At 42.6% G+C, this 24,844-nt stretch overlaps 1 protein-coding gene across 2 annotated transcripts in view; it reads right to left on the bottom strand.

Annotated features, from left to right (window-relative positions):
- Window positions 1–474: 474 nt before the first annotated feature.
- sfswap (splicing factor SWAP) overlaps window positions 475–24,844 on the bottom strand; it is a 41,711-nt gene continuing 17,341 nt past the window's right edge. For both annotated transcript variants that reach the window (XM_070850329.1, XM_070850330.1), the window contains exons 11-19: window positions 23,489–23,570; window positions 22,453–22,556; window positions 22,235–22,364; window positions 18,535–18,731; window positions 12,098–12,510; window positions 10,560–10,691; window positions 10,088–10,228; window positions 6,850–6,922; window positions 475–1,208 (exon numbers count right to left, since the gene is read on the bottom strand). In XM_070850329.1, the coding sequence (XP_070706430.1) occupies window positions 1,143–1,208; window positions 6,850–6,922; window positions 10,088–10,228; window positions 10,560–10,691; window positions 12,098–12,510; window positions 18,535–18,731; window positions 22,235–22,364; window positions 22,453–22,556; window positions 23,489–23,570 (1,338 nt within the window). In that variant the 3' untranslated portion in view covers window positions 475–1,142. The remainder of the gene's footprint in view (window positions 1,209–6,849; window positions 6,923–10,087; window positions 10,229–10,559; window positions 10,692–12,097; window positions 12,511–18,534; window positions 18,732–22,234; window positions 22,365–22,452; window positions 22,557–23,488; window positions 23,571–24,844) is intronic.

Here is a 24,844-nt window from a genome sequence, read left to right as displayed (position 1 = left end):
GAACACATCACATACCTGGACTGGCTCTGGGTTTGTTCAGTGACGCTTGGCTGCAAGTTAGAAATATGGGCAAGTCAAGAGAACTGTGATGCTCTGGAGCTGCTTTGCTCCTTCTGGCACTGAAAACCTGCAGCGTTCACAGTCACCTGACTTGAATCCCTGAAAATCTCTGGTGGGATTTGAAGGCGGCGGTTGTAGCATCCAACCCAAGAATATTAGGGAGCTGGAGGCTGTTGCCCACGAGGAATGGACTCAGATTCCTCAGGAACGCTGTCAGAACCTGGTGTCTGATAACGATGCTCCAAGTACTAAAGATGCTCATCAAGAAGCGGTTGAAGAGATTTGAGAGTGGAAAAGTGGAATTTGGAGAAACCACCTGTAATATTACATTTTCAGTTATTCTCTCCCTAAACAGATTCATCTGTTTAACAAGTTGTGTTTTTGCACAGAAAAATAAAAACGGAGAAAGGACTACATCATAATTGAAACTTTATTGACAGTTTGGATTACAAAGTTGTTCTGCTTTAAATTCATTACAGTACAAACAAGGAACAGAAATACAAGGCCACGCACTAGAGCTTAAGGACAGAGGAGAAAATTAAAACGGCTTCTCAAGTAGACGTAGGCCGGAGGTGAGCAGGGTGAGGTGTCGGACAGGTAAGACAGCGGGTGGAGGGAACGAGAGGCAGGCGGCAGAGAATAGAAGACGAGGGAGGGGAGGGCTGTAATGATCAAAATAACACATCCCTTCATAGAAGGAGAGAATACAGACCTCCTGCAGCTTTAGGTAATGCTGCAAACAATGACCGTCACCATGTGGGAGAAGTGTTTTGAAGCAGGATGTAAAACGCCACATGGATCGCTGCCACATTTGATTCTCTCTGCACCAAAACGTGCCGGCTGCTGACATGATCTTCTCAGGTCAGGTGTGAAACCAGATATTTCAGCTCAATAAGTGCCTTCGTGTCACTCTCACACAGACATAATGTACCAAAGTGAATCTGTTGATGCTCAAACCGAGAAGAAATAATACACTGAGGACAAACAGAGGGAGATGAAGCAGATCCAGGCCAAATAAATCAGAGAATGCTGCTGACTGACTGGCCGAAGTGGTCGTGGCTGGTTGGAAAGCAGTGCCCTCTTTAGGAATTGGGGGGCTGGAAGGTCTTGGAGGTGGCAAGCATGGCTCGCACTTTGGCCATCAGATCCTGAGACAAGAAGACAAGAAGAGAAAGAGAGCAATGAGTTTCATGAGGGACATTTACATCACGTCGTCTGTTGCTGAAGCCAGCAATGACTGGAAACCCTGAGCGAACCCACGATCGAGTTATTGCCAATAAATGCCTCCGTTTTGGTTCGCCTTACACCCATCTATTGATCCCGCTCCAGCTCTAATAAAGAACTGCGATGAAAAAAATCCAACTGATCTCGAACCAACAACTGAGCCGGGGACCAGCTGAGCCGGCTCAATTAGCACCGGAGCCCCCGGGGATGTGTGCTCTCCCTCTACACCGTACTCTCTTCTGACGGTGAACACGGCGCCATAAAGCCCTGAGCAAGTAATCTTATTTTGAAGTAACTGACAAATAGGATTAACTGGAAATCCACTGGGCTATTCCCAGTGAATCACAGATCCTCAATTAGGAAACCTTCCTCTAATTATTAATAATTAAACTTGCACCCTGTAGTGAGAAAGAGCTGCTATTTCCACTGGGAAACAACTCCCCAGTCTGCAGCCTTCAGATGCTTCTGGCTCATCGTTTAGTTTGCCGGCCCCTGTGTGATTGTGTCCCTCTGCTTAGTACGGCAGAAAGAAGAGACCCAGACATGTTTCTCATCAACACCTCGTCGTGTTTCAGTTCCATATACTGTTGTATTAAATCATTCTTAGCTTATTAAGGAGCGTGGATCTTTAACCACATGACATATTTTAGGTAAGAATACCCTGTAAGCAGTGAGAATATGATGCATCACTAAAACCCTCTGCAGGGACATACTCATCAATTTCAGCAGCTGACCTGCTCAGTGGCCAACAGAAAATGTAAAAAAATATACATCTAATATAATAAAATATATATCTAATTTGTAGAGAGCGCAGGGCTAAACAGAGAAACAGAAAGTAGACTGTAACAAGCAGAGAGCTGCCAAAATGCAAAATTCTGTTCATTTCTTCTCCAGGTAGAAACAGAAATGTTGCTGACCAGGGGGCAAATGCTTGTAGTGCTGAAAGGGAAGTGTTAATTTGCACCCCAAGAGTGATTCATACACGCATGGACAAATATCCACCCTTGAGCTCCCCTGACAGATGAGACAAATTAACAGCTGTAATCACAGAGGGAAGGAGCTGTCACATCAAATCACTCAAAAGGCCTTTTCTCTCTCCAAACCCTGGTGGATCCAAACACACACACACACACACACACACACAAAGAAGGAATGCGACGAACAGACAAAGCTCCACATTATTATGAGCCGAGTGGAACGCTCCCCGGATTACAGATGCATTCTGGTCAGCTGGCAAATGAGCGAACAACGGAAATGGTATTACATTAATAAATAAATCACCACAGGTCACATTACAGCTGTCACACATGGGACAAGTACGGTTATACAACACTGGAGAAGGAGGAGGCCACTTAGAGAACACCAGTGAACAACACATGGGACCTAAATATTCCTTCATAAATCTGACATTTTATCAGAAACAGAAACACAAGATTACACATGAAAACAGAAGATAAATAAAGCAAACCCACTGCTGCCTGCTCAGCCTGACGGGGACGACATACTAACACAGATGTGTTATCACAGTCAGTCAAGCAGTGGCACAGTTAAACGTGATGAGCAGGAACATTTTACCCATGAAGGTTCTGTAACAGCAAAGTTTTCTTGTGTCACTAATTTAAGGGGACACACACACATAGCTTGGAGTGCTAAATGGACTGTAGCTGTAGCTGTTTAGTGCCTGTGTCGCCTTTCCATCCGCTCAAAGCGCTCAACACTACATCCACCCATTCAAACACTGATGGCTCTTATCAGTCTGTTCGCTCACTTTTACAAACTGGAGCAGTTTGGGTTCAGTATCTTGCCCAAAGATTCTTCGACGTGGAACCAGAGGAGCCGGGAATCGAACCCAGTTAGTGGATGACCCGCTCTGCTACTGAGCCACAGCTGGATGGAAAAGGCCTGTGATAACGGGCACCAGGCAGTTCACCCGACTCCTCTCTGCAGCTTTTAGTCTTTTGCAGCATTTGTATTTTTAAGTCAGAGTCTTTTCTTTGTTTTCACAGATATCATGACATGTTAATAGTGGCGTGACAACAGCACCACTTATGGTTGGTGTTACATTCTGTAATTACCTCAATATAGTAGTTTTCATTCCTGCCTGGGATACAAGCTGCCTTCCTCCATGAGGGATTGGGTGGCATGTAATCCAGCATTAAACTCCAGTGAGCGTAAATACACTTAAGGTCAGTTATCAGGTGTTCCTCTTACCTCAGACAGTATTTTGGAAGCACTGCTTGCTTATGTTAAGTGTGTCAGTGATAGAGAAGATCTCTCTCTCCAGTGCGATGCAAACATGTCCACACTGCAAGGTTACACAATATCACTATGATTTACTGAAATATCTTTAGGGAGCGATGCAACACCTTGAGCTTCCCCTCCATCTCACACACATTCAAACACCAGACTGATAAATCCTCCTCAACGTTTACCTTTATCTATTGTCACGTCTTGAAGACAAGTTAAATTGGCCCTAGCCTTTCCGTTATTTTTACACTGCTGCAGATCCAAAATATTTTACAAAAGACTCAATGCAAGTCTAAAAGCTACTCTCAAATTGCAGAGAGCATCTATCAAACAGGATAAACCACAACAAATGTACGGCAGAGGCGAAGAAGGGACAGAAGACGGGGGAACGGCAAACAGAAGGAAAATTGAGAGAAGGGACAAGGCGAATAGCAACCAGGCACCCTCAGGGAAGAAGAGACCATTAGGCAGATAAGGATGTGCTGAATTATTCAAGATGTGTTTGTACAACATCACAGATGGGGTATAAGTAGTTAGTGGTTGTGAATCTGTGCATGCTGCCACAGCAGCAAACAGCATGCTCTGGTGCTCATGTTAGTATGTCGAGATGAAGGTTGGAGAAAGTGTTTGTTTATGTGACACAATGAGAGAGAAATAAGATGGTTTTGTTCATGGGACTGAGAGAGAAGCATCTAGAGATGTGAAATGTGTGGTTTGGTATCTGCAGTGCATCTGGTGAGTAAACACCAGGCGGACACTCGTTCTGACACACACTTTGTCACTTTCTCCCACACACACACACACACGCAGGCCAATGGCCAGAAGAGAGAGAACTTTCCAAACTCCGTTGTACCAGTGTTCACAGAACAGCTAGTGTCGCCTCTCCATTCACACTTTATTGACCTCCATTAGCAGAGTCCCAGTGCTTCTTGCATTCTGGCTTACACTGCAGCTTCTCTACACTCAGAGCAACACTGGTTTTCTTGTAGGTGTAACTGTTCCAACACCACACGCTTTATACTCTCAGTGCTAAATCATTTCCCTTCAAGATACGACTGAGGCGACGGTCCACGTTTGCTGTCAGTACACACACACACACACACACACTGGGCCCTACTCTCTACGTTTAACACATTTACTTGCACATTAGTTGCGTGAGCATTGCATCACTTTACCAAACAGCGTAAAGTCTAAATGATATTAGTGACATTTCAGGATTATTAAGCAAAGATGTGAACTAGGCTGAAAATACGAAAAAGCGCATAATCTAAGTCATGAGAGAGTTCTGGAAATGTCTTTCATCTTGGAATACATTTAGGACTTTTGACACATCGAGGTGATTGATGTTGAAGGAATGTTTCTCCATGATGTTTCCACGGCAGTCAGAATTAAGTAAATGAACGGTATGTCATAATATTACACTTAAGTGCTGGAGGAGGGAAGCAAGCTTAAAAAAAAAAAGAAATTAAATTGATGAGAGCAGTAACTAACTGATTGAAGTGATAACTAGCTTGCAGCTGATATTAGTAATGATCACAGCCTTTTTGATCTTTAAAAAAAAAAAAAAAATCTAGTGATGCGTGCGCTGTTCTTTCAGTCTAGTCCTCCATCAAGCTTATAGCTTTTTGCCAATGATACAACATATTTTCTTTTTCCAGAACTGGTGCGTGTGCATGCATTTGATTAAGGTGCATTTCTACGAGCGGCCCGATAGCAGCCACAATCATTTTAAACAGGATGGAGCAGATAGAATGTGCACCAGGGTCAGAAGTTATTGGCGAGGTGTGTGTGAGGTTATAGTGCGAGTAATGTGCATGTGTGATGTGTGCCACTTATACAGATGCAGTATTTCTTTAAGCGTGAGCTCCCAAATGAGGAACACACTGTTCCACAGACACAGCCCGTCACTTTGCTAAATGTAATTTTAAATGAAACATACTGAGTAAACAAGCATATGACACCACTGTCTACTTTTGTCTTCGGTCTGGTTAGATATTAGACAACAGTTTGCTGCTAACTTTTTAGTAACAGCGTGGGGAAGTGTTTCCAGGTGGAGAGATTCTAGCTGCTGCAGGATGACTGTCATGTTCAGAGTCTGTGTTACCTCAACAAAAGTTTGACTGTCAGGAATAATTTCATGCAAGTGTTACACTGAATGACTTGAATACAAGTACAATTGTGACATAACTCCTGCAGGGCGCCTGTGTGTCAGGTACAAAGCAGAAAGCATCGTCATTGTGAGAGAGTGGCTGCATGCAGAGCTTAGTGGGTGATTACAGTAATTTTATGGATGCCAGTGTCTACGCTGTCTTTAACACTCAACGGGACACTGTGGCTTCTGTGATGACAGTGGCAGCCATCCAGTCAAACACACATCAACACAGGGGCAGCGGGCGGATGTCGTGAACACAGCACTGACATATCATGGTGTTTTAAGTTCCTTATTCAATCATGCAGTTATGTGGCAACACTATCGTTAAATTAAGAGTGTAATTCTGGCCACCTGGTGAATGAGAAAACATCTGATAACCCAATGTCTCAGGGGGGAATTTGGCCTCTGTGAAGAGGAGAGTTTGACTAATGAATACATTTTAATTTCAACAACTTACTGGACTTAAACTGCAGTAAAACTGTAACTCTGCTTTTTGTCTGAATTGATGCTGTGCAAGAAGACAAGCAACGTCCTGACAGCAAGTTAGCTCTGGCTCCTTCCTCAGCGAAGAGGTGAAATCCCACATCCAAAAGAGATTTTGTAGTCAACGGCAAGTTTGCCAAGGCCTCCAAGTTTTCCTGCTGCACAACTGACATCAATCAACAGCCATGTTTAGCCTCTATCTTCCTAAATTCTTGGCAGTGCTCCCAGGAAGAGTGCAGGGGATGAAAACACATTCAGTCAGGATGAGTTGCTAGAGTTGAATTACTTCAGCTAGTGTTGCCTAATGACGGCACTGACATCACGTTACTCTGCAGTGGTGGACAAAATACCAGGAACACCTTTCATTGATGTCATGCGCAGCAGAAACTCAGTTCAAACTCAGCCTCCAGCTGACTGAACGCTGGTTTGACAGAAACTTTTGACAAAACTCAAAACTGTAAAAGCACACAGTTAATAAAGCAGAATATGTAGACAGAATAAAAAATACATTAAAATAACATCTCCCAAGACAAGTGAAAAACAAGGCTGTACTTTTGTTGGTGAAAATGAAGAGCACTCTCTCCCTCTCTCCATGATGGACGTGCAGAACACTCAGTGCTTATATTCAGCAGGCTGTAACGTTCAGTAGAGGACATATTTGGGATAAAAGCAAAGAACAATACCTGAGTTATTTTGGACTGAACAGAGGATACTATAGATGAGGACACTGCCTTGTCTTTCTCCTGAGAACCACCCCTGTAGAGAGACGAGATGGAGAGAGACAAAGAAAAAACCAATCATGTTAACAGGAGAGGTTATACAATATTCATGATGTCTTCTGAAATGTTGAAAGTTGGAGAGGCATTGAGAGCCATAGAAGGGAGAGGAGAGGAGAGGAGAGGAGAGGAGACAGAAAAGACAGAGCAGTAAGAGACGTTTGGCGTGTGCCCTGTAAAAACTAACCACCACACCAACAATGTCAAACACGGCCAGGCATATAACAAACAGCAAACGTGCCAAAAGAGCAAATTCAACTTCACGGCTCCGTCCAAAGCTTTTAATCTCTCTACAGTCAAACATTTTATCAAGAGGTTTTTAAAGTCATGCAGGAGACAAACGGTACAACAGACTGCTGCTGCTGCTGCTGATGATGATGATGAAGTTTTCAGGCTTCAATCCCCCGAAAAAGTGGGAACATTTAGAACTTGTGCATCTGTCTGTGTCAGTCAATCTGTGGCTATTACACCCCTCCACACACATAACCTGGGGTTATTACGTGCCGCGTGCTGCTCCAATTCCATCGCTTGTAGAAAGTAAACCACAAAATTCAAACAGACAGAAACCAGTTCTATCCACACGCACAGTTCACTGGCGAGCCGCCTACGCAGGCTATGCAGAACTTTTGGTAACAAAAAAAAAAAAAACTTCAAATACAAGCCAATCTCCTCCTTAACAGTTCTGCTCCTGTGGTTGCTCTAATAATTGTGCTCTGTGAAACGACAGGCCAATTACTACATACGGCCCACGAAAAGCAAAGGAATAAAAGGAACCTTAACAAGTGGCACCACCTGGTTGATGTACGGGTGAGATTGGATGGTTATGTACAAAAACGATGCTTAAAAAAACATGAAATTGTGCTTCATGAAATAGCTTGGTTTGCATTTCCAATCTAACGTTTGACACCACTGCTCTGCAGAGGATCGTTTCAGTATTTGAGAGCCGGATCAATTAAGATTTGCTCAAAATGATGTGACCCAATGCAATCTAAAAGGGCAGCATGTCTGCGTCTCTGTCAGTCACTCATCTGCAAGGCAGCTGGCTCACCGTCACATCCGTGCCTTCTTAAAGTATGTTCTTTAGTGCACTAATGAGGAGCTCTGTTTCAACTCATTGCCTCCTCTGCTCACTGACCATCCCACACTTGACAAAAACTTTTTGCACACAGCCCCTTTCCTGAAAGTATGCTACTGGATTAGTCTCTAAAAAAAGAAATGTCAGTTTGACTCAAAGATGAACTAACCCTAATCTCCTCCAGTAAACTAGGTGCTGTTTCACTTGTCGTGGCTGAACACATGACAGGGATTTCGCTGTTGGTGCACACAAAAGGAATGTTTCACTTTTATCCACAGTCGTCGGGTGCTGCAAATGGCTTGGCCTACTTTAGCTGCTGTACTACAGTGGGTGTACATTTTGTTTGGGAACAGACGGCGAGGGGAAGGTGGGGAGCGATTTGGCTGTGAGTTTGTTGTGCAGTCCATATTACCCGACATTTTGTCCTCTAGCATTCAAAAGTTAATGTATGCGGCTTTAATGTTTCTTTGTTTGAGAAAAAAAAGCAGCAACAACAACCCCAAGACATCAGAAGAGACCGAGTCTGCTGCACTGACTGTCTTTGTGCCGTGAGGCCTTGAAGCTGAAAGATGTTGGCTCCAAGCCATCATATCAATGGCGCTTTAGATTTAACGCTTCAAGTCTCTGCCGTCCACACTGGATTTATAATTCCTTGGACACCACGGACAAGGCCAGGGCTTTGTTTTACTCCCTGAAGTTTCATATTCACAAAGCAAACATTACAGTTGTATTCTGATTCTGTTTGTGATGATGGCACATTAAATACGGATGAAAGTTACAAGACGACAAAAATTAATGTCCATTCTGACGCAGCTTCCTGAACTCTGGATAGGAAAGCGGTGCATTAAGAGATCCAGGCTTCTCATTTCTCAGTTATGGACTTTAGTTCATCACTGGTGGAGTTTTAGGTTTATCCACCCAGTTGAATCAGCTAGTTGTATCTACCTAGCTAAAAAAGCTGGGTTGAAAATACTGCCGGTGCCTCTCTGGAGGACATAACTCCATTAAACAAGACTTACATATGATGGCCATATACTTAATATCCTGCAACAGAGTAGATAAACAGTCATGTTTAATCCATTCATTTCCCTTTCCCCCTTGTTTTGGAAAGGCTAAACAAAAAGACGCCATTCTCCGAACTCTTTAAACTCTGAGAATGGCTCTCACTCCCATGCACACCTCTTCAGTATGTGGAGAAAGCCGACGCCTGACAGGTCCGCTGCAGCTAGCTGCTAAACTGTGACAGGAGCTGTTGTTTAGGAGCTGTTTGGGAACAATCAATACTTTTGACTCACTGAGAAAAATAATAAAATTATAGTAGTGTCTAAAGCACAGTTAGGGTTCCTTCAAACAGAGGGAATTAACGGGATATCATCTGCAGTTTAGCTTTTGACAGGGTGTATCAGCCCAGTTCTGCCCGGCTGCTATAATAGCCAAGTACTGACTCATTAGATGTGTCTGAGTGTGAGTCATTATGTTTCTTTGATAAGAGACAGAAACTTAACATGCCTGGAGGAGACGATCAATCGGTCTGAATAAGTGATTGACTAATTCAGATTGTTTTTTCTGACCCTTGTTAACCAATAATTAATTAGCTGATTATACTGAAATGTATTATTTAGAATGGACGAGTGTCTGACCGCTCTCCTCTACATGTGTCAGTCCCACTGTGCATCCCTGCTGGCTGCAGCCACCGAGGGCACTCGCCACAGTGGCCTGTCACCAGTCCCATACTGAAATACCACGCAGCCTCAATCACCGACGGTAAAGCCGGCGAGGTAAGGGTGCCGACTCTTCCGACTCTTCTCGTGTTAATTTAACTCGTGTTAATACAGTAACACTGTACTTTTGTCGCTTTTCATTGTTTGTGAACGATACTTTGTACAAGCACAATGTTTTTAACTATTTAAGTTATAGAATTAATTCGGTAAAACGGTTAATTATCGGCATCACTTCACAAAAAGTAGTAGAACAGAACAACCTTCTGTATGTTTAGTGAGGAAACTTTCAGTTTCACAAAGGAAAGCAATCTAAATGCTGAGTTGGTCGACAGACAGTCTTCTAGGTTACCTGGAGTGGGCCAGACTGGAGGCGGGACTAGCGGATGGGGACAAAAGTCTGCTGGGTGACGAATATGGAGAGAGAGAGGAAGCCGCAGTTTGCATCAGTCCTGAGGATGACAAGGAGCTCTTCCTTTTTTCAGGGGGAGACCTGGGAGAAAAAAAGCGAGAAGGGAACTGGAGGAACTGAAACATTTCAGATTCAGGCAGCAACGCCACAGAATACACAATATATCAAGGGTGTGGAATGCTCTCTAAAGGATGCACTTATTTGTTCAGCAAAGCCCTACTTTAAATTCACACAAGTACAAGCTGTGCGTTGCATGTTTCATCATTGGCCATTTGCAAGTGTCTTTCTTGTAGATATATTGGCTAAAGCCATCCTTAAGGACATGCTGTCAAACATTCGTCAATGTATAATACACACACACACACTGTATTAAAGAAGAAACATGACACATGACACCTGCTGTTAGGTCTACCTGGATCTCGAATGCCCCCTGAGGAGGCCGGAGCTGCTGCTGGGATGATAACGCTCCCGCTCTCTCTCGTCACGTCTCCTCTCTGATGAGGGGCCCCTCCGGTCTCGTCTCCCCGGGGAGTGTGAGCGGGATCTGGCATGGAAAGAAAGAAAGTGAAAGGGGAAAAAGCCTTAAACTAACAGAAGACGGAGGATGGTAGATTAGCTGACGAATCTGAATTAAATAACGAGCCCAGAAGAGGGTGAAACGAGAGCGATGAGACACCGATAGAAGCAACGTGCCATTAAGAGTGTGAGCAAGGTGCGCCGTGAGTACATTAAACTACTGGACCTGAATGTGGCACAATTAACACTAAGGCAGTTAAAGATCTAAGTACTGTGCAACACAGCCACAGGACAAAAACACATATGAATTATTTTAATAAATATTATATCACATGGACTCCCAATATGTAAATACTGTTTTTCTCATCTAGCCTGAAAAGAAAACAGTATTAAATATTCATAGATAATTTAAGAGATTAATTCACTTCTCAGATTTCTTTCCACAAAAGCCAGGGCTAAATTCATTTTCTCCCACTGGCTAATATGCAGAGCATGCATGTCATTTACAACCACATGAAATAGCCAGAGTTGGACATGGAAATTATAGCCCTTTTCTAAAAACAAAGCCTGAAAGGACAGGCCAGCTGAATGAATGTAATGGGTGTCCGGTCAATATTGTTCACTTCGGCTCAACAGATGCTCAAAAGCAGCCCAAGCTCTTCGTCGTCACGCTTCCGCTTTGTGTGGTTTCTTTCTTCAAATCTTCTTTCTCATACATTCTTTTATCATCCCCCTTTTACTCCTGCATTTGTTTCATTAATTCATTTCACTTTCACCCTTTTCTATCAAGAGACGTGGGGCAAAACAAAATGATAACAACAGGAAATAAAGAGGTAGAAGGATGCGTTTCTATTAATGTGTTTGTTGGTTTTGGCGTTGGTGCTGTGCGCTATGCACTAAAGGTTCAGCTGAAGGGGAATATAAAACAGAGGGTGATTAATCGTTACGCTCTCAGCCTGCCATATAACATGTCTCATACCTTCAACAGCAGCTGTACCAATCACACACCTGCTTCTCCCACTACTGTAGATAAGTAGCACTGTTTTTATTCTTTGTGGAGATATTAAAGCCAGACCGACGGACTGTGAAATGTGTTGCTTTGCCGATTCAAAGAAGTTCAAAGACAACACAATTCAGATCAGACCTTTAATGGTTCACAAAAAGAAACTCTTCCTGCAACAAGCCAGCAAAGAAAGAAGAAAAACACAATCGAACAATAGAAGACATTAAAAGTGCTCCTTCCGAGGTGCCGTTTCTAAAGGGACAGGCAGCCGAGGCCACTAAACATCTGAGCTGGACAGCTGCACTGAGCAGGACAAAAGGCTCATTTTCTCTTGCTGAATTGGAAAAGAGTCAGTAAGAAAAAATATGTACATCCGGGCCCTACCGCTGACAGCTTTGAATGAGTACAGCGCCGTGTCCGGGCTGACTTACCGGGACCGACGGGCTCTCCTGTAGGCACTTGGAAGGGAGTGTCTGTTCTTGGACCTTGATCTCGATCTTGACCTCCTCTTGTGTTTTTTCTTCTTTTTGTCTTTGTCCCTCCCTTTATTCCTGTCTCTTTCTCTATCTCTATCTCTGGCTATGTTCCTGTCTCTGTCTCTCTCTCTCTCTCGGTCTCTCTCTCTCTCTCTGTCTCGGTCTCGGTCTCTGTCTCGGTCTCGGTCTCTGGCTGCTCCTCTGGAGGTAGTGTAGGAGGACGAGGACGACGAGCAGGACGGGGCCTCCCTGATTCGATGAGCTCCTTGGTTTTCCACGGTGGGTCTTTGATCCTGAGGATATGCAGGTAGCGCTGAGGACACCTGAGGAGGTGCGGGGTCACACAGAGCAGAGAGGGCTTCTTGCATCTAGAGACACAGGTAGACAGAATGGGACAGATGGCCCTGTTTTCAGTGAGGGCACCGTTTTCACAAACACATTTGGATGCTCTTTTTAATTGGTTTCAAGATAAAAAGAAAACAAACAATGTATTGATCATACTAAACAGTCAGCCTCCCTCTTTAGGGACACTGAATGAATTCGTAAATGCTTGATACCTCTGTACATCTGTGGACAATCAATATGTGGGTCCAGAGATGCAGATGATGCACAAGGTTGGCTGTGTATACAGATGAGGGATTTATTTATGCAATACTGCCCTGTCCGTCCTTCCTTGTCAATGTTAAAGAGTAATACAATTCAGATGTGGAGAAATGGAGGGAAATGGAAGAGTGGTGGAAAATAATGTACATCAGAGGATTTTTGTTCAAGTACTATAAATAAATAAATCATATATGCACTAAAAAGGGGCATGGGATCATAACCAGCTACCTAAATCCTCACTCCGCTGATTAAATGGTGTGGGTTACACAACATAGTGCAGGCCTCTGGCTACACACTCAGTTACAACTGTTAGCTGCATAGTTCCTCTAATTACTTCAATGTGGGTCTGTCTCCTTATATTAGATTGGCCTGGAGCTGCTGGATTCACGTTGAAAAGAGGGCTTCAGTCCATCAGTGGATTAAACTTGACACTAAATCTTCGAGGTCAGATTTTAACTACCACGGTTAGGTCTTAGATTGCTCCTGGGACCGCCCATGTTACATATGTATGCATCCATGACACTATAAAGGCATTTGGATAAAGAAAGACATCAGATGGAATACTTTATGTGCTGGCATTAAAAGAAATTATATGACTACCCGAGTGATAAGTAATGAACATGGGAGACTGAAGCTTTTCCCTTCTGTCTCTCCAATTCAATCATTCCACCTCTTACCCATCTGTTAAAATTGGTATGAAATGGGTGGAGCATAAGGAGAAGGAGAGGGAGGGAGAGGATGATGATGAAAGCAGGAGGCAAGTGAGGCAAAGACGTGCATGCAGGAAAGAAAGAAGAGAAAGTCCTCATGACAGAAGACAATCAATAAGTATCTAAAACAAGCAGGGAAATAGAGAGAGGAAGAATATTTATTACACCTATCTGTCTGCACGCTATCTGGTGTCTGGGATAAGGCAGATAATGAAATGATAGGAAGCAAAGTTTGGTTCAAAATGAGGCCTGACACATGGGAAGCTTATCCAAACAACAGGCCGAGAAAATGTCTGCCCTCTCACACCTGCTCTGGCAAGATACGGGAGTTCAGACAGGAAGAGGAGTAACGAGAAAAAGAGGAGGGGGAAGGAGAAAAGAAGATGGAATACTGAGGACAGAAGAAGAGAGGAGGAACACACCGGAGTGACTCTCTCTGTACTGATTAGCGAGAAGCCTCAGTTGTGTCTTGGTGGCTTTTGTTAAACCAAAACAACCTCATATTCAAACAAGGTTGTGGAAACTAAACTATCTAGTTTCCAAAAAGGAGCGCTGACGTACCAACACATTTTTACGGAAAAAGTTGGACTTTCCTGTGTTACTTGCAACACAGCGAGAGTCAGATGAACGCCGTCAGATTAACATTAAAAACTATAGCAGCACAAAGTAAATTAAGCAGAGAGAGATTAAACACATATTTTGGCCTGATTAAAATCACGGTAATACATTTATCACTTAATTATAATCTCCTATGCTCAAGATCAAATCAGTTTAATTAGCTATGAATCACTGTGAAGGAGACAATTTTACATTGTTAATGAGATTCTTCATGTCGGATTAGTTTAGCAAACAAACACAAACTGCTCACACGGTCACAGTAATGACAGACCAGCAGCCCCTCTGCTTATTTTCAGTTTACAACATGTGATCAAATAGGCACAAAGAAGAGTTCTAACTCCACTTCTTGTCATACTGTGCTTGTGCACTGTTGGCCATTATAAATTAGGCTGGGCAGCAGAAATCTCTCTAATTAACAGGGACATTGATGAGGAAATGCATTAGGAGGTTTGCTGTGAGGAGCAGGTGAGCCTCCCTCATCCTTACAGAAGTCACACATTAAGGCTTCAACTGCAAAATATCACTGACCACCATCACCATCACCATCACTGATGGCAACAGAAGGAGCCCCAGTGCTCGAGGGGGGCAGCGGCACTGCAAAGAACAGCAACGGTATAGAGAGTAATAAGATGAAGGAGCATTGGCTGGATGAAGCCAGCAGTGACCATAACTGAGAAAGGTTTGAAAGAGTACTCCACCAATTTAGTATTACTCCTAGAACGGTTTCAGATTCACGATGGACAATGTAAAAGAAAGATCAAAATCGATCATTGTTCAGAGTCGGACCCTTTGATTGTCTCTCCCTCCCCACCTGCCTCACCCTCTCTCTCTCTCTCTCTGTCCTCATTTTGCTTTTTCAAAATAAGACACACAATAACAGCTACATGGGCTGTTTAACGAAGTCCTTCGCTGTGACGTACACGTGCATCACATGTGGTGGACCATCATCATCACGCATTTGCATCACATCACAATTCATTCAGCTCCTTGTGAAGCCACAAAATAATTAACACAAGTTTAGACACACATGCAGTAGACCTGTAAACAGGCCATAATGTTTACAATGTGTTTTTAATATGTAAATTTGCCCTTTAAGACTTTGTCATATTGACACCCTATTCATCTACTGGATGAATCCCTGCGAGGGGTAAACAGTGTTTATACCACCTTCATAGTTCTCAACCTGTGGGAAACACTGACCAAGAATCATTTACAGAACCACAGCTAGAACGAGTCCTACACAAGCAAACAGGTCTGGGCCTGTAAAGCTTATTCAGCAGGTTCCGTTTACTCGTGACAGCTTACTCTTGTTACTACAGCGCCGTCGCATAAACAACATGATGAGTACTATGGGAAACATGGAGGGCTTACATCAACAGATCCAAGCCAGCCAACTCCATAAAAACATTGCATCAGCATTCACATACGTCCCCAAACTAAATTCAAAGCCCAAAACATCTTGTGCTACAGCACCATTCTGTTTTCTAGACTTCCAAGATACAGCATCAACGTACAAAGGGCTGCTGCCAGAATATCAGCTATAACTAGATGTTTTAATCACATTAAAGCCATTCTAATCTTCCCTCAAAAGCTCGAACTCAAGTAAAGTTTGTTCTTCAAAGTGCTTCTTCTAATGAACAAATCATTACACAGACTTGCACTGTCCTATTTATCCGACTCCAGCATTGATTTTGAACCCCCTCATGATAGCAGAATGCTCATTAGCTTTCCAAGCTTAGAATCTTCACCTGATGCAGTCTTGGAATTAAGGGGCAATATTTCTCTTGAAACTTTCAAATGCGGGTCACAAAAATATACTTAACATAATTGCTTCGATCCTTTAATGTCGCTGACCATGTTCCTGTGGCACCCCAGCACATACTGCACTCCCAGCTGTCCTGTTAGAAAGTCTCTTCTCAACACAGACGGCCAGTGTTTACCAATTACCAGTGTTGAAAATGCCACTTAAGTCCTTTCAGACATGCAGTGCTTTGTAGATTGAGCACCAACAGTTCCAAGCCTCCAACTGCCCACATTCAACTACAACACCCGTTTATTCAGTCGTAGGCCAATGACTTGATCGTTGGTAGTTTCCTTCGGGATGCCTACGCTCTGATGGCCACGGCAGAAGTCACAGAACATCTGGAGAAGAGTGACAGAGCTGGTGCAGCAGTGACAGGAGTCCGCCCGCTGCCACCTGGTCCGACAGGCAGTAGGCCCGTTCACCACGCATCACATGAGGAGCTGACATGCTACATCCATCAAATGGACAGGCAATCTACACATCAAATGACCACCGCAGACTCTTATTTACACTATAAAGTATTCCTGCCTTTTGTGCCCATGTTTAATATAACAGAAAAAAGGCTTTTAAATTTTTCATCGCTGCAGCGCTCTTATGACACATAAGTAGAATTTTAAAACAGAGATACCGTGAGCTATCTCAGCGGGAGCCAAACAGAGACCAGGGAAGTTGGTGCAAGCGTAAAGGGAGTTTTCTATGATGCAATTTCTAGCTTTCTTTCTTTGGGGCCACGTTGGTTGATTTTCTACCTTTTTATTTACCTTTATTTAATCAGGAAGTCCCATTGAGATTAGAAATCTCTTTTACAAGGGAGACCTGGCCGAGGTAGCAGCCATACAAAATCAAAAGCTATATAAACCAGGTACATGATACACAAATAGACAATAAACAGTAATTACATATACATACATTAGTCAGTACCATACAACCTGAAGGCACATGAACATACTGATTTCTAGGGGATGAAATCATGTAAAGATTCAAGCTTCTTCTTCTGGGTTAGTCTAATATACTGCACTTCATTATCAGTGGCAGCAGCTGCGCAGTGATGAACTTATTTTGCATACAAATCCCTGCTCCTCTTTTAGAAATAATTGATTGGAATTTCTGTCACAACTCAGGTCCAAGGCTGCTTACACGTCGAGTTCGGTCTAAGCTGAGCTGAATTAAGCAAAGATTCAGCTCAACAGCAGCAGTTATGTGCGATATCTGCTGTGCAAACAAGATGATTCAATGAATGACCTTCCCATTACACCACCTGGAGTCAGGACGGTTCTAATCCTACTCAGAAAAAGATGGCGTCTGTTTCAGTGTGGGTTTACTGTGCCAGCTGTAGTAAATGGGACTTTCCATTTGCTGAACCTCTACTATGATCAAAGATGTGAACACAGTTCCACTTGTAAAAAAAGAATAATAATAAAGAGGCTGAAAAGAAAAAGCAAAGCGAGTAAAGAAATGTGACCTCAGGTTGGACGGGTGCCGCCAGGATGTTTGGACTTTTACTTTTTGATGTGTCCAGATCAATGTTTCACTGAGCTGACAGAATGTGTGCTTATTCGTCCCCACAATCAGTTATATCGTTTACATTCAGAAGTTTTAAAGAGCATGTGGTGAATGCATCTCAAACATTACGTGAAAATTGATGTAGAAGCAGCCGACCTCTTTGTGTCGTCATCATGAAGTAATGAAGCACAGTGTAATGGCTTTACAATAATGACACCAGTCATGTTTACATTGGCTCCCTACACGCCTCGCTTTCACCATGAAGACTCAATATCCAGCACAAAGGAAGTGCCAACCGAACCACCATACATCACAGCTTCTATCTACTCGAGCAGTAACCTGATCTCCTCGTTAACAGAACCAGATATTTCATCCCATCTTTGATAGTCTAAACAAGGAACACGCTTTCTTGTGGTGGTCTTTCTAAAATGAGCAGTGGTGACAGTTGTGGAGGTGGTGGGAGGGTTGAAAAGTTGCCCACAGGCTGTTTGCATCAGTTCAAAATATTTCTTTAGACTGATATAATGTGAATTAAAATTCTAAGACTATATACCTGAAAGGAAGACATGTCTACATATGTTTAATTTGTCTGGAATAACACACAACCATCTTCTCTGTCCTGTCACTTAGACACTGTCGTGAGGTTTTCACCTTGTCGAACAACTTGAAAATGCAGCTCTTGCAGACACAGTATCCTTCCTGCAGCAATCAAGAGCTAAGTAAAACAATAGGACTGTAATGAATACATACATTACTGCACTATTCTTTAACAGTGCTATGTACACCTACAGCGTTTAGTCTATCCCTCCATAAGTTGTGATTCATCGATGCAATTTGGGGCGTCCATGGTTTTAATGCCTAAGAGATGTCTGTGTTTTAAATGAATGCAGACGTTTGGTCGTGGAGGTTAATTACAAGGTACAGTAATGGGAATGTTATTATCACTACTTCATTCACACCGTTTTAGCTCTTGAATTATATGCAATATAACACATTGTCTGTTCCAACATGTGACTAGAACTAAACCTGCTTGTGATTCAGGATCAACAATTGGGGGTTTGATTTGAGAAAGGGTGATCTGATTAGCTAACCACATGTAGATACATAAACACATGACAAATACTCTCTGCCACTTTTATCGCCCCTTCACATACCTCAAGCTGTGCAGATGAGTCTAGCTCAGCTCTCTTGGCATCAGACTCTCCAGCGAGGGGGCTGCGGAGGGTCTGTAGGAAGAGCGCCGCCTTCCTCTTCCTCTCCGCCTGCAACTGTTTCTCCTTTGACTCCTTAGATGCCTGGGCCAGCTTCTCCCTGGCTGCAGCTGCAAGACGGTCTTCAAGTTTCTGCTTGGCTAAAGGCAGAGAGAAGAATGGGTAAAAACAGGAGAGAGGTGGTGGGATGAAAACAACTGTACTCCTTGTCCTTTGTTTTTTCCTTCTTTGCAGCTAAACTGCTGCAAGGGAGGAAAAAATGACTGAAAAGATGGAGAAAAGGAGGAAAAGAGTGGGTATGCTCTGCTTTTCATTCAGCCAGCTTTTTCCTGACCATAAGTAAATGGTCTTAGAATTAAAAGAGAGGAAAGAGAGGGAGGAAAGACACAGATGAAGATATAAAGAGTGAAATGAGGGAGATTAAAAATATATATATATATCAGTGACACACAAGAGGAAGAATGAAAGATAGACGTAAAAGAAGGACTTTTAATAGCAGCTCATACTCATCATACTTAACATTTTTCTTTTTACTAAACTGCTGTGGATTGACAGAGTTCCTGCTCTAAATGATGAGGCCTGACTAAATCTGATGGTAGGTAAAATCATCCAATTCAAGATTTCTATAGAAAAGGCTAAGTGGGAGGGAACATGTGGGTGGAGAATAGGAGACACAGGCATCTGATTGAAGTTGGGGGTGGAAAATGTACAAGATTTTGAGAGATGAGGATAGGAGATGAAGTGGCAGAGACGAGTAGGGGCCAGCTAGGTAAGAATGATATAGAGAGCACAGAGAGCAAAAGGATGAGTGAGACGGAGAAAACAAGACAGTGAAGTATAAAGCAAATGCTTGTGGAGAACAATTTTAAGTTATGCAACCGCCGAGGCTACTGTTATCTCTTGAAGATTAAAAATAGGCTGGCTGCCAAGGCAAATCATATTTGAGTATAGTGTGAACAATAGCCAAGTAGAGCAGAATCCATCTGTACCCCAGACAGTAACACAATGCTTAATCCTGGCCAGGCTGACGCCAACTATTGTATTAATACACTCATCTGTTGCAACTTATCATGACGGACAATCTTGTTTTACTTTTTTTGTCCAGTATGTCTTTATGGTAAGCAATTCAATATAGAGTCAATCGACCGAAAATGGAATTCAATATAATTTTGATTGTTAATTTCTGATTTATCATTATGAAGCAAAGCGCAAAATTCTCCAGTTCCAGCTTGTGTAAGAATTTGCTCAATAGTTAAACCTGCTGTACGTTTTTTTTTTGACACCTCAGGGCATCACCTTATAAAGTTGATATGGCGAACTGATAGCAAACAGTTACTTACTTACACATTCAGATACGGAGCAACATTATCATTCAAAGTACATCCGTATTCACAGAATATCTGACATCTGAATAAAAACTCCACATTGATTTCAAATATAATGGTATTTCAAGTTCTTCTACCACCACTATTAAAGATGCACATCCACTGGGAAATGTTTGCAGTGACTTTAACTATTCATATACTCATCAGTGGAAACCGTATTTAGTGCGTGTGGCTGTCTCCGAGCCCATCAATACAGATTAGCGCTCTGCTGTCGGTCACTGATTCTCCTGCTATCTGATCAAGTTACGCCTTCTGACTGACAGCCACTTTGCCCCACAGCAAAGCCAATTCAGTCAGCTATTTATTAGACTTTTCCATCCTCTTTCTCTGGCCCTCTGTCAGCTCAGAGAGAGAACATTAGACTCTGGGGCTATTCCACTGCACCTAAACTAGACCTGTCAGCCCCCTTGATGCTGAAAAGTAGCACAATTATCTTAACTGTCCGTCTGTCCATCTTTCCTGCCTCTATTTTGCAGCCGTCTCACTGGTCTTTCAGAGATTACTCCAGTTTTGTTCCTTTGTCCTTTGGGATCTCATGAAATGCTGAAATCAGCTTCTTTAAAAGGACCTGAACCGACGGGAACCTCGATCATGTGTCTCTGTGAAGCAGCCTATTTCAGAAATGATATTTCCTCCATACCCACCATGCTGTGGGTACGGAGGGCATGAAGGGAATATCATTTCCTCCAGCACAGGCACAGAGAAGGACATGAAGGAGGGTTTGAGAGGCAGACGTCTCAGCACGTGCTCAAGTGACCATTTGGTTATTAGCATGACGGTTATTTTTCAGATGACAATACAAATTTTGCTTTTCACATCTTGGACATAGAACAGTGCTCACCAGTGCTGATCTTAGGGGCCCACTGCTTTCTATGTTTTAGATGTTTCCCAGCTCTAACACACCATCATTCAAATGATCAGCTGATCACCCATGTCTGCAGAAGCCTGATGCAACTCATTCATTTCAAATCAGGTGTGTTAGAGCAGGAAAACATCTACACATGCAGGGCCGGGGGCCGCCACAAGACCAGGGCTTGTGCATGTGGGTAAGAAGTCATGTCAGATGGGTTACTGAAATTCACAATTACAACGGCATCTCTGGCTGTCAGTCTCTGATTGACAGAAATGTGAACATGTCTTTTTTTGAGTAGCATTTTATATTCCAGCTGCTTGCAAAGACGCTTGCCAGGGAGGCTGTTTTTTAAACTAAAGAGGGTGCAATTGCAGATTATAACAAGATGCAATGAATCAAGTTCAAGTACAACAGCTTACAGCAAAAAAAAAAAAAAAAAGGCTATTACTTTTGAAATTAATGGCCAGTGATACCTCAGAATATATGAATATTTTAGAGAAGTGACTCCAACCTTGAAAATAAATTTGGTAACATGCACGAGGCTAAAGGAGCATTTTTTTCAGTCCTTTACGCTACGAGTTTTCTATAAAAAGCCACCAGGCAAATCATCATCTTATTAGATCAGCCTAGTTAGTCTGTCCTAGAAATCCTGATTAGAGAAAACAGAGTGTAAACCCATTGATGGACAGTGAGTGCATGCATCTGACTTAGAGGGATCTGGCTGTATAACTGTAGATGTGCTTTTCTTCAGTGATGCATTACTTTAGCTTAGGATAGACTGGGAAGATGTAGTGTGTAATATTCTACAGCCATGACTGAACAAAGGCGAGCAGTAAAACTAGAGAGAATTCATCTCTGTTAGGCCTGTGGGGAGATATATGGCTGGTGTTTGCTGTACTGTACAACACTTCTCGTCTCTTGCTACAAGGTACACCCTGTTGACAGAATTTATAATTGAGACTCCATGGATTTAATCATCTCCTCTTTCTTGTTTTATCCTCCTTATCCCAACCTTCCCAGAAAGTAACAGCGTGCCAGTGGGTGTGACAGATGTCTTGTAAGCACCTGTAAATATGTGCTGACACTCAACCGCTAAAAACACCCACTTTAAAAGAGCCGTGGAGCTGAAGTAAAGAAAGGGAGCTCCATCATAACCATCATCAGGTGCTTTATTGATAACCTCATCAATCGCACGGGATAAATGAGGCCGTCGATTGTCTGAATGCAAAAACTCAAGACAGAAACAGAAAAATAGGAGCCAGAATAAATTTGAAACTTAATGTTTTCCACTTGAGGGTAGCAACTTGAATTTATAACTTGATGACACAGAGGTACTCTGCATTAAGCAGCATGTTTTTTACAGAAATATTTCCCACAATATCTAGACAATCTTTTTTCATGTCACCTTGTTTTGCCTCCAACTCCTCCAAACTGAGGGAGGGTCTCTTTTCCTCTGGTGCACTGACTGGAGGAGGCTCCTTGTCAACCGTCTCGGCTCCGCCCATCACAGCTTCCAGGCTCTGCTCCTCTAGCAACTTTAAACATACATGTATGACCATTAATTCTTGGTGGCAAGGGACTAAAAGTGCAGCTTCTCAGGCCTAAATCTACACGCAGTGATACCTTGTCCTCGTCTGAGTCATCATCCAATCGGACTCTGTTCTTCTCCAGCGGCAACATGTCATTTTCCTTTGCCTTGATGGCAAAACAGATGGGAGCAAAAGACGCTGTAAAGGCAGAGAGAGACAGGAAGAGAAATGTGATTTAGACGAGTATATGTTCTGGTAGACAGTAAAATAAAGAAATGCACTGACTAAAGCAATTAGACTGGCGGAAAAGGGACATGGAGGAAAGGATAGGTTGGAGAAAGGACAAAGCGAGGCATTAATAGAGAGAGGGAGAAATAGGAAGGCAAATAAGTAGAAAAGAGGAGCCAAGAAAATGAAAGAATGCGAGAGAGTTTACAGAAGAAGAAACTGACAGACAGAAAGGCAAACAAACAGGACAATGTAGGAAGAGAGACAGGCAGGCAGACAGACAGGCAGGCAGACAGACAGAAACAGAGAAATAGAGAACTGGCCACAAAGCAACTGATAACATATTAAGCAGTATTAGTGTCACACTGACTTCTATTTTGCAAATAAACTGTGTCTGCTCTTATATACAGCAGTGTGCCGTATTCCCCAGAGAAATAACCTCAATATAGGACCTTGATCCTCATTGTGGAAAACAGGATAGTTTACTTGTGCACTACTCAGATTAGTTATTAGTTTTCCCTTTCCTGATCACTGACCTGTCGCCTCCAAATAGTCTATGTGAATACATGCCTTCATTTGCATATGTGTGCATGTTAATGGGCCCCGTCAGCATTGTGGTAAGCGCACTCTTTCATCTCCACACAGACATTTCCAGGCTGATATCACCAAATGAACCTGCGAGAATAAATACTACTGGACCCACAGGCAGCCGTGCATAAGCACCAGTTTATGACGCAAAGACACATTCACACTGGAGTAAATGTGTGCACATATGTTCACATACAGATATTTACCCAGAGGCTTTGTTTCTCATTTACTGAACAAATGAACTAAAGAAGAGGAGGTGAAAGTAAGAATACGTTCTGTGTATTTGTGCATATTTTCTTGTGTTAGTGTTCGACCTTTAGTCAGCTTGGACTCCTTGACGTCTGATTGAAGCTTCTCATCATCATCATCATCATCATCATCATCTGCTGCCGCAGTCTGGATGAAGAGTAAGAGAGAGAGAGAGAGAGAGAAATACACACTGTAAACTCATCTGAATCAGTTTCCTTGTTCCAGTGTGAGCTGCTAAAACGTAAACTGACATTTTGCAGAGGCCACGCCATCGAAACTTGACTACATTTTTCTACAGTGTTTCCACATTGTAGGACTTTGACAAGAGACAGATGGTGTTGAAAATGAGGTTCCGAGAAAACCGACTCAGCTTCATTTTTACATCATGTATTTCATAATGAGTTGGAAGAAGAGCGGTACTGTGTGCAAAAAGTTGGTGGTGGGAAAGTTTAGAAAAGAGCTGGTTGTCAATCCGCCTGCCATTTAGTTTGTCGAGAAATAAAAAACCAGAAGATAAAAAACACTCTGCATTAGTTTCTAATGAAACTGTAACTGATGCATTTAATCTCTATACACTAAAGTAAATGCTGCAGTAGAGGAACTAACAGTAACTGTGAAGCATAGAAACTTCTGGCCATGGCCTAATGGACACACCTCAATACTTCTACATTTCTACAGTGGAAGCATGTGGGGCCAGTGAGCAGAATACAAAAGGTCAGCAGACCTTTAATACAAGCAGAAGACTCTTTAGAGCTGAACCGATCTGGGAAGATGAAAAATCTGAACTTACACTCAACTACTGTCGCTGCACAGTCAAGGAAAGTAAGAATAATAACAGACGATAGGAAAGATTAACACGTACACAGCAGTCAGTCATGGAAAGCTCACATTTTTGCTTCTTCATTTGCAATTCAGATTGTGCACAGCCAACACGTAACTGACGGGTTTGTCCTTCACTCAGACGTCAACATGAACTCCTCTTACACCTGACTGAAAAAGCACTCACTAGAGAGTCATTGGTGTTCGAATCCAACTTGAGGGAAAAAAAAAATTCTAACAAACAACATTTAAGCAAGAACTTGGCCATGAACACAGATCATGATTTCTGTTTAAAAAATGATGAAAAGAAATTTACAATGAACTGTACAAGGACCGTCAACATATTAATTTCTTTAAAGTAAACTACTTTGTACTCATTACAACATGTAACATCTTTTTTTATACTGTCATAGCATTTCTTTTCTTCTTAAAAGCCTGACTCAAAGAGCCTTCGTTATGCAGCAGCAAACTGTGCCATGGATTAGAAAGATGGCAAGCCATGTCATCATGTCCAGGATCAGTTCTTATTTGCTTTACTTCTTACTCTCCTGTCTTGCCTCTGCCACTCACTTATCTGGCTGTATAATCAGTTTCTTAAATAA

Source organism: Pempheris klunzingeri, chromosome 19, assembly GCF_042242105.1.
Source record: "Pempheris klunzingeri isolate RE-2024b chromosome 19, fPemKlu1.hap1, whole genome shotgun sequence".
NCBI lineage: Eukaryota > Metazoa > Chordata > Actinopteri > Acropomatiformes > Pempheridae > Pempheris > Pempheris klunzingeri.
This window is presented reverse-complemented; position numbering and strand designations above follow the sequence as displayed.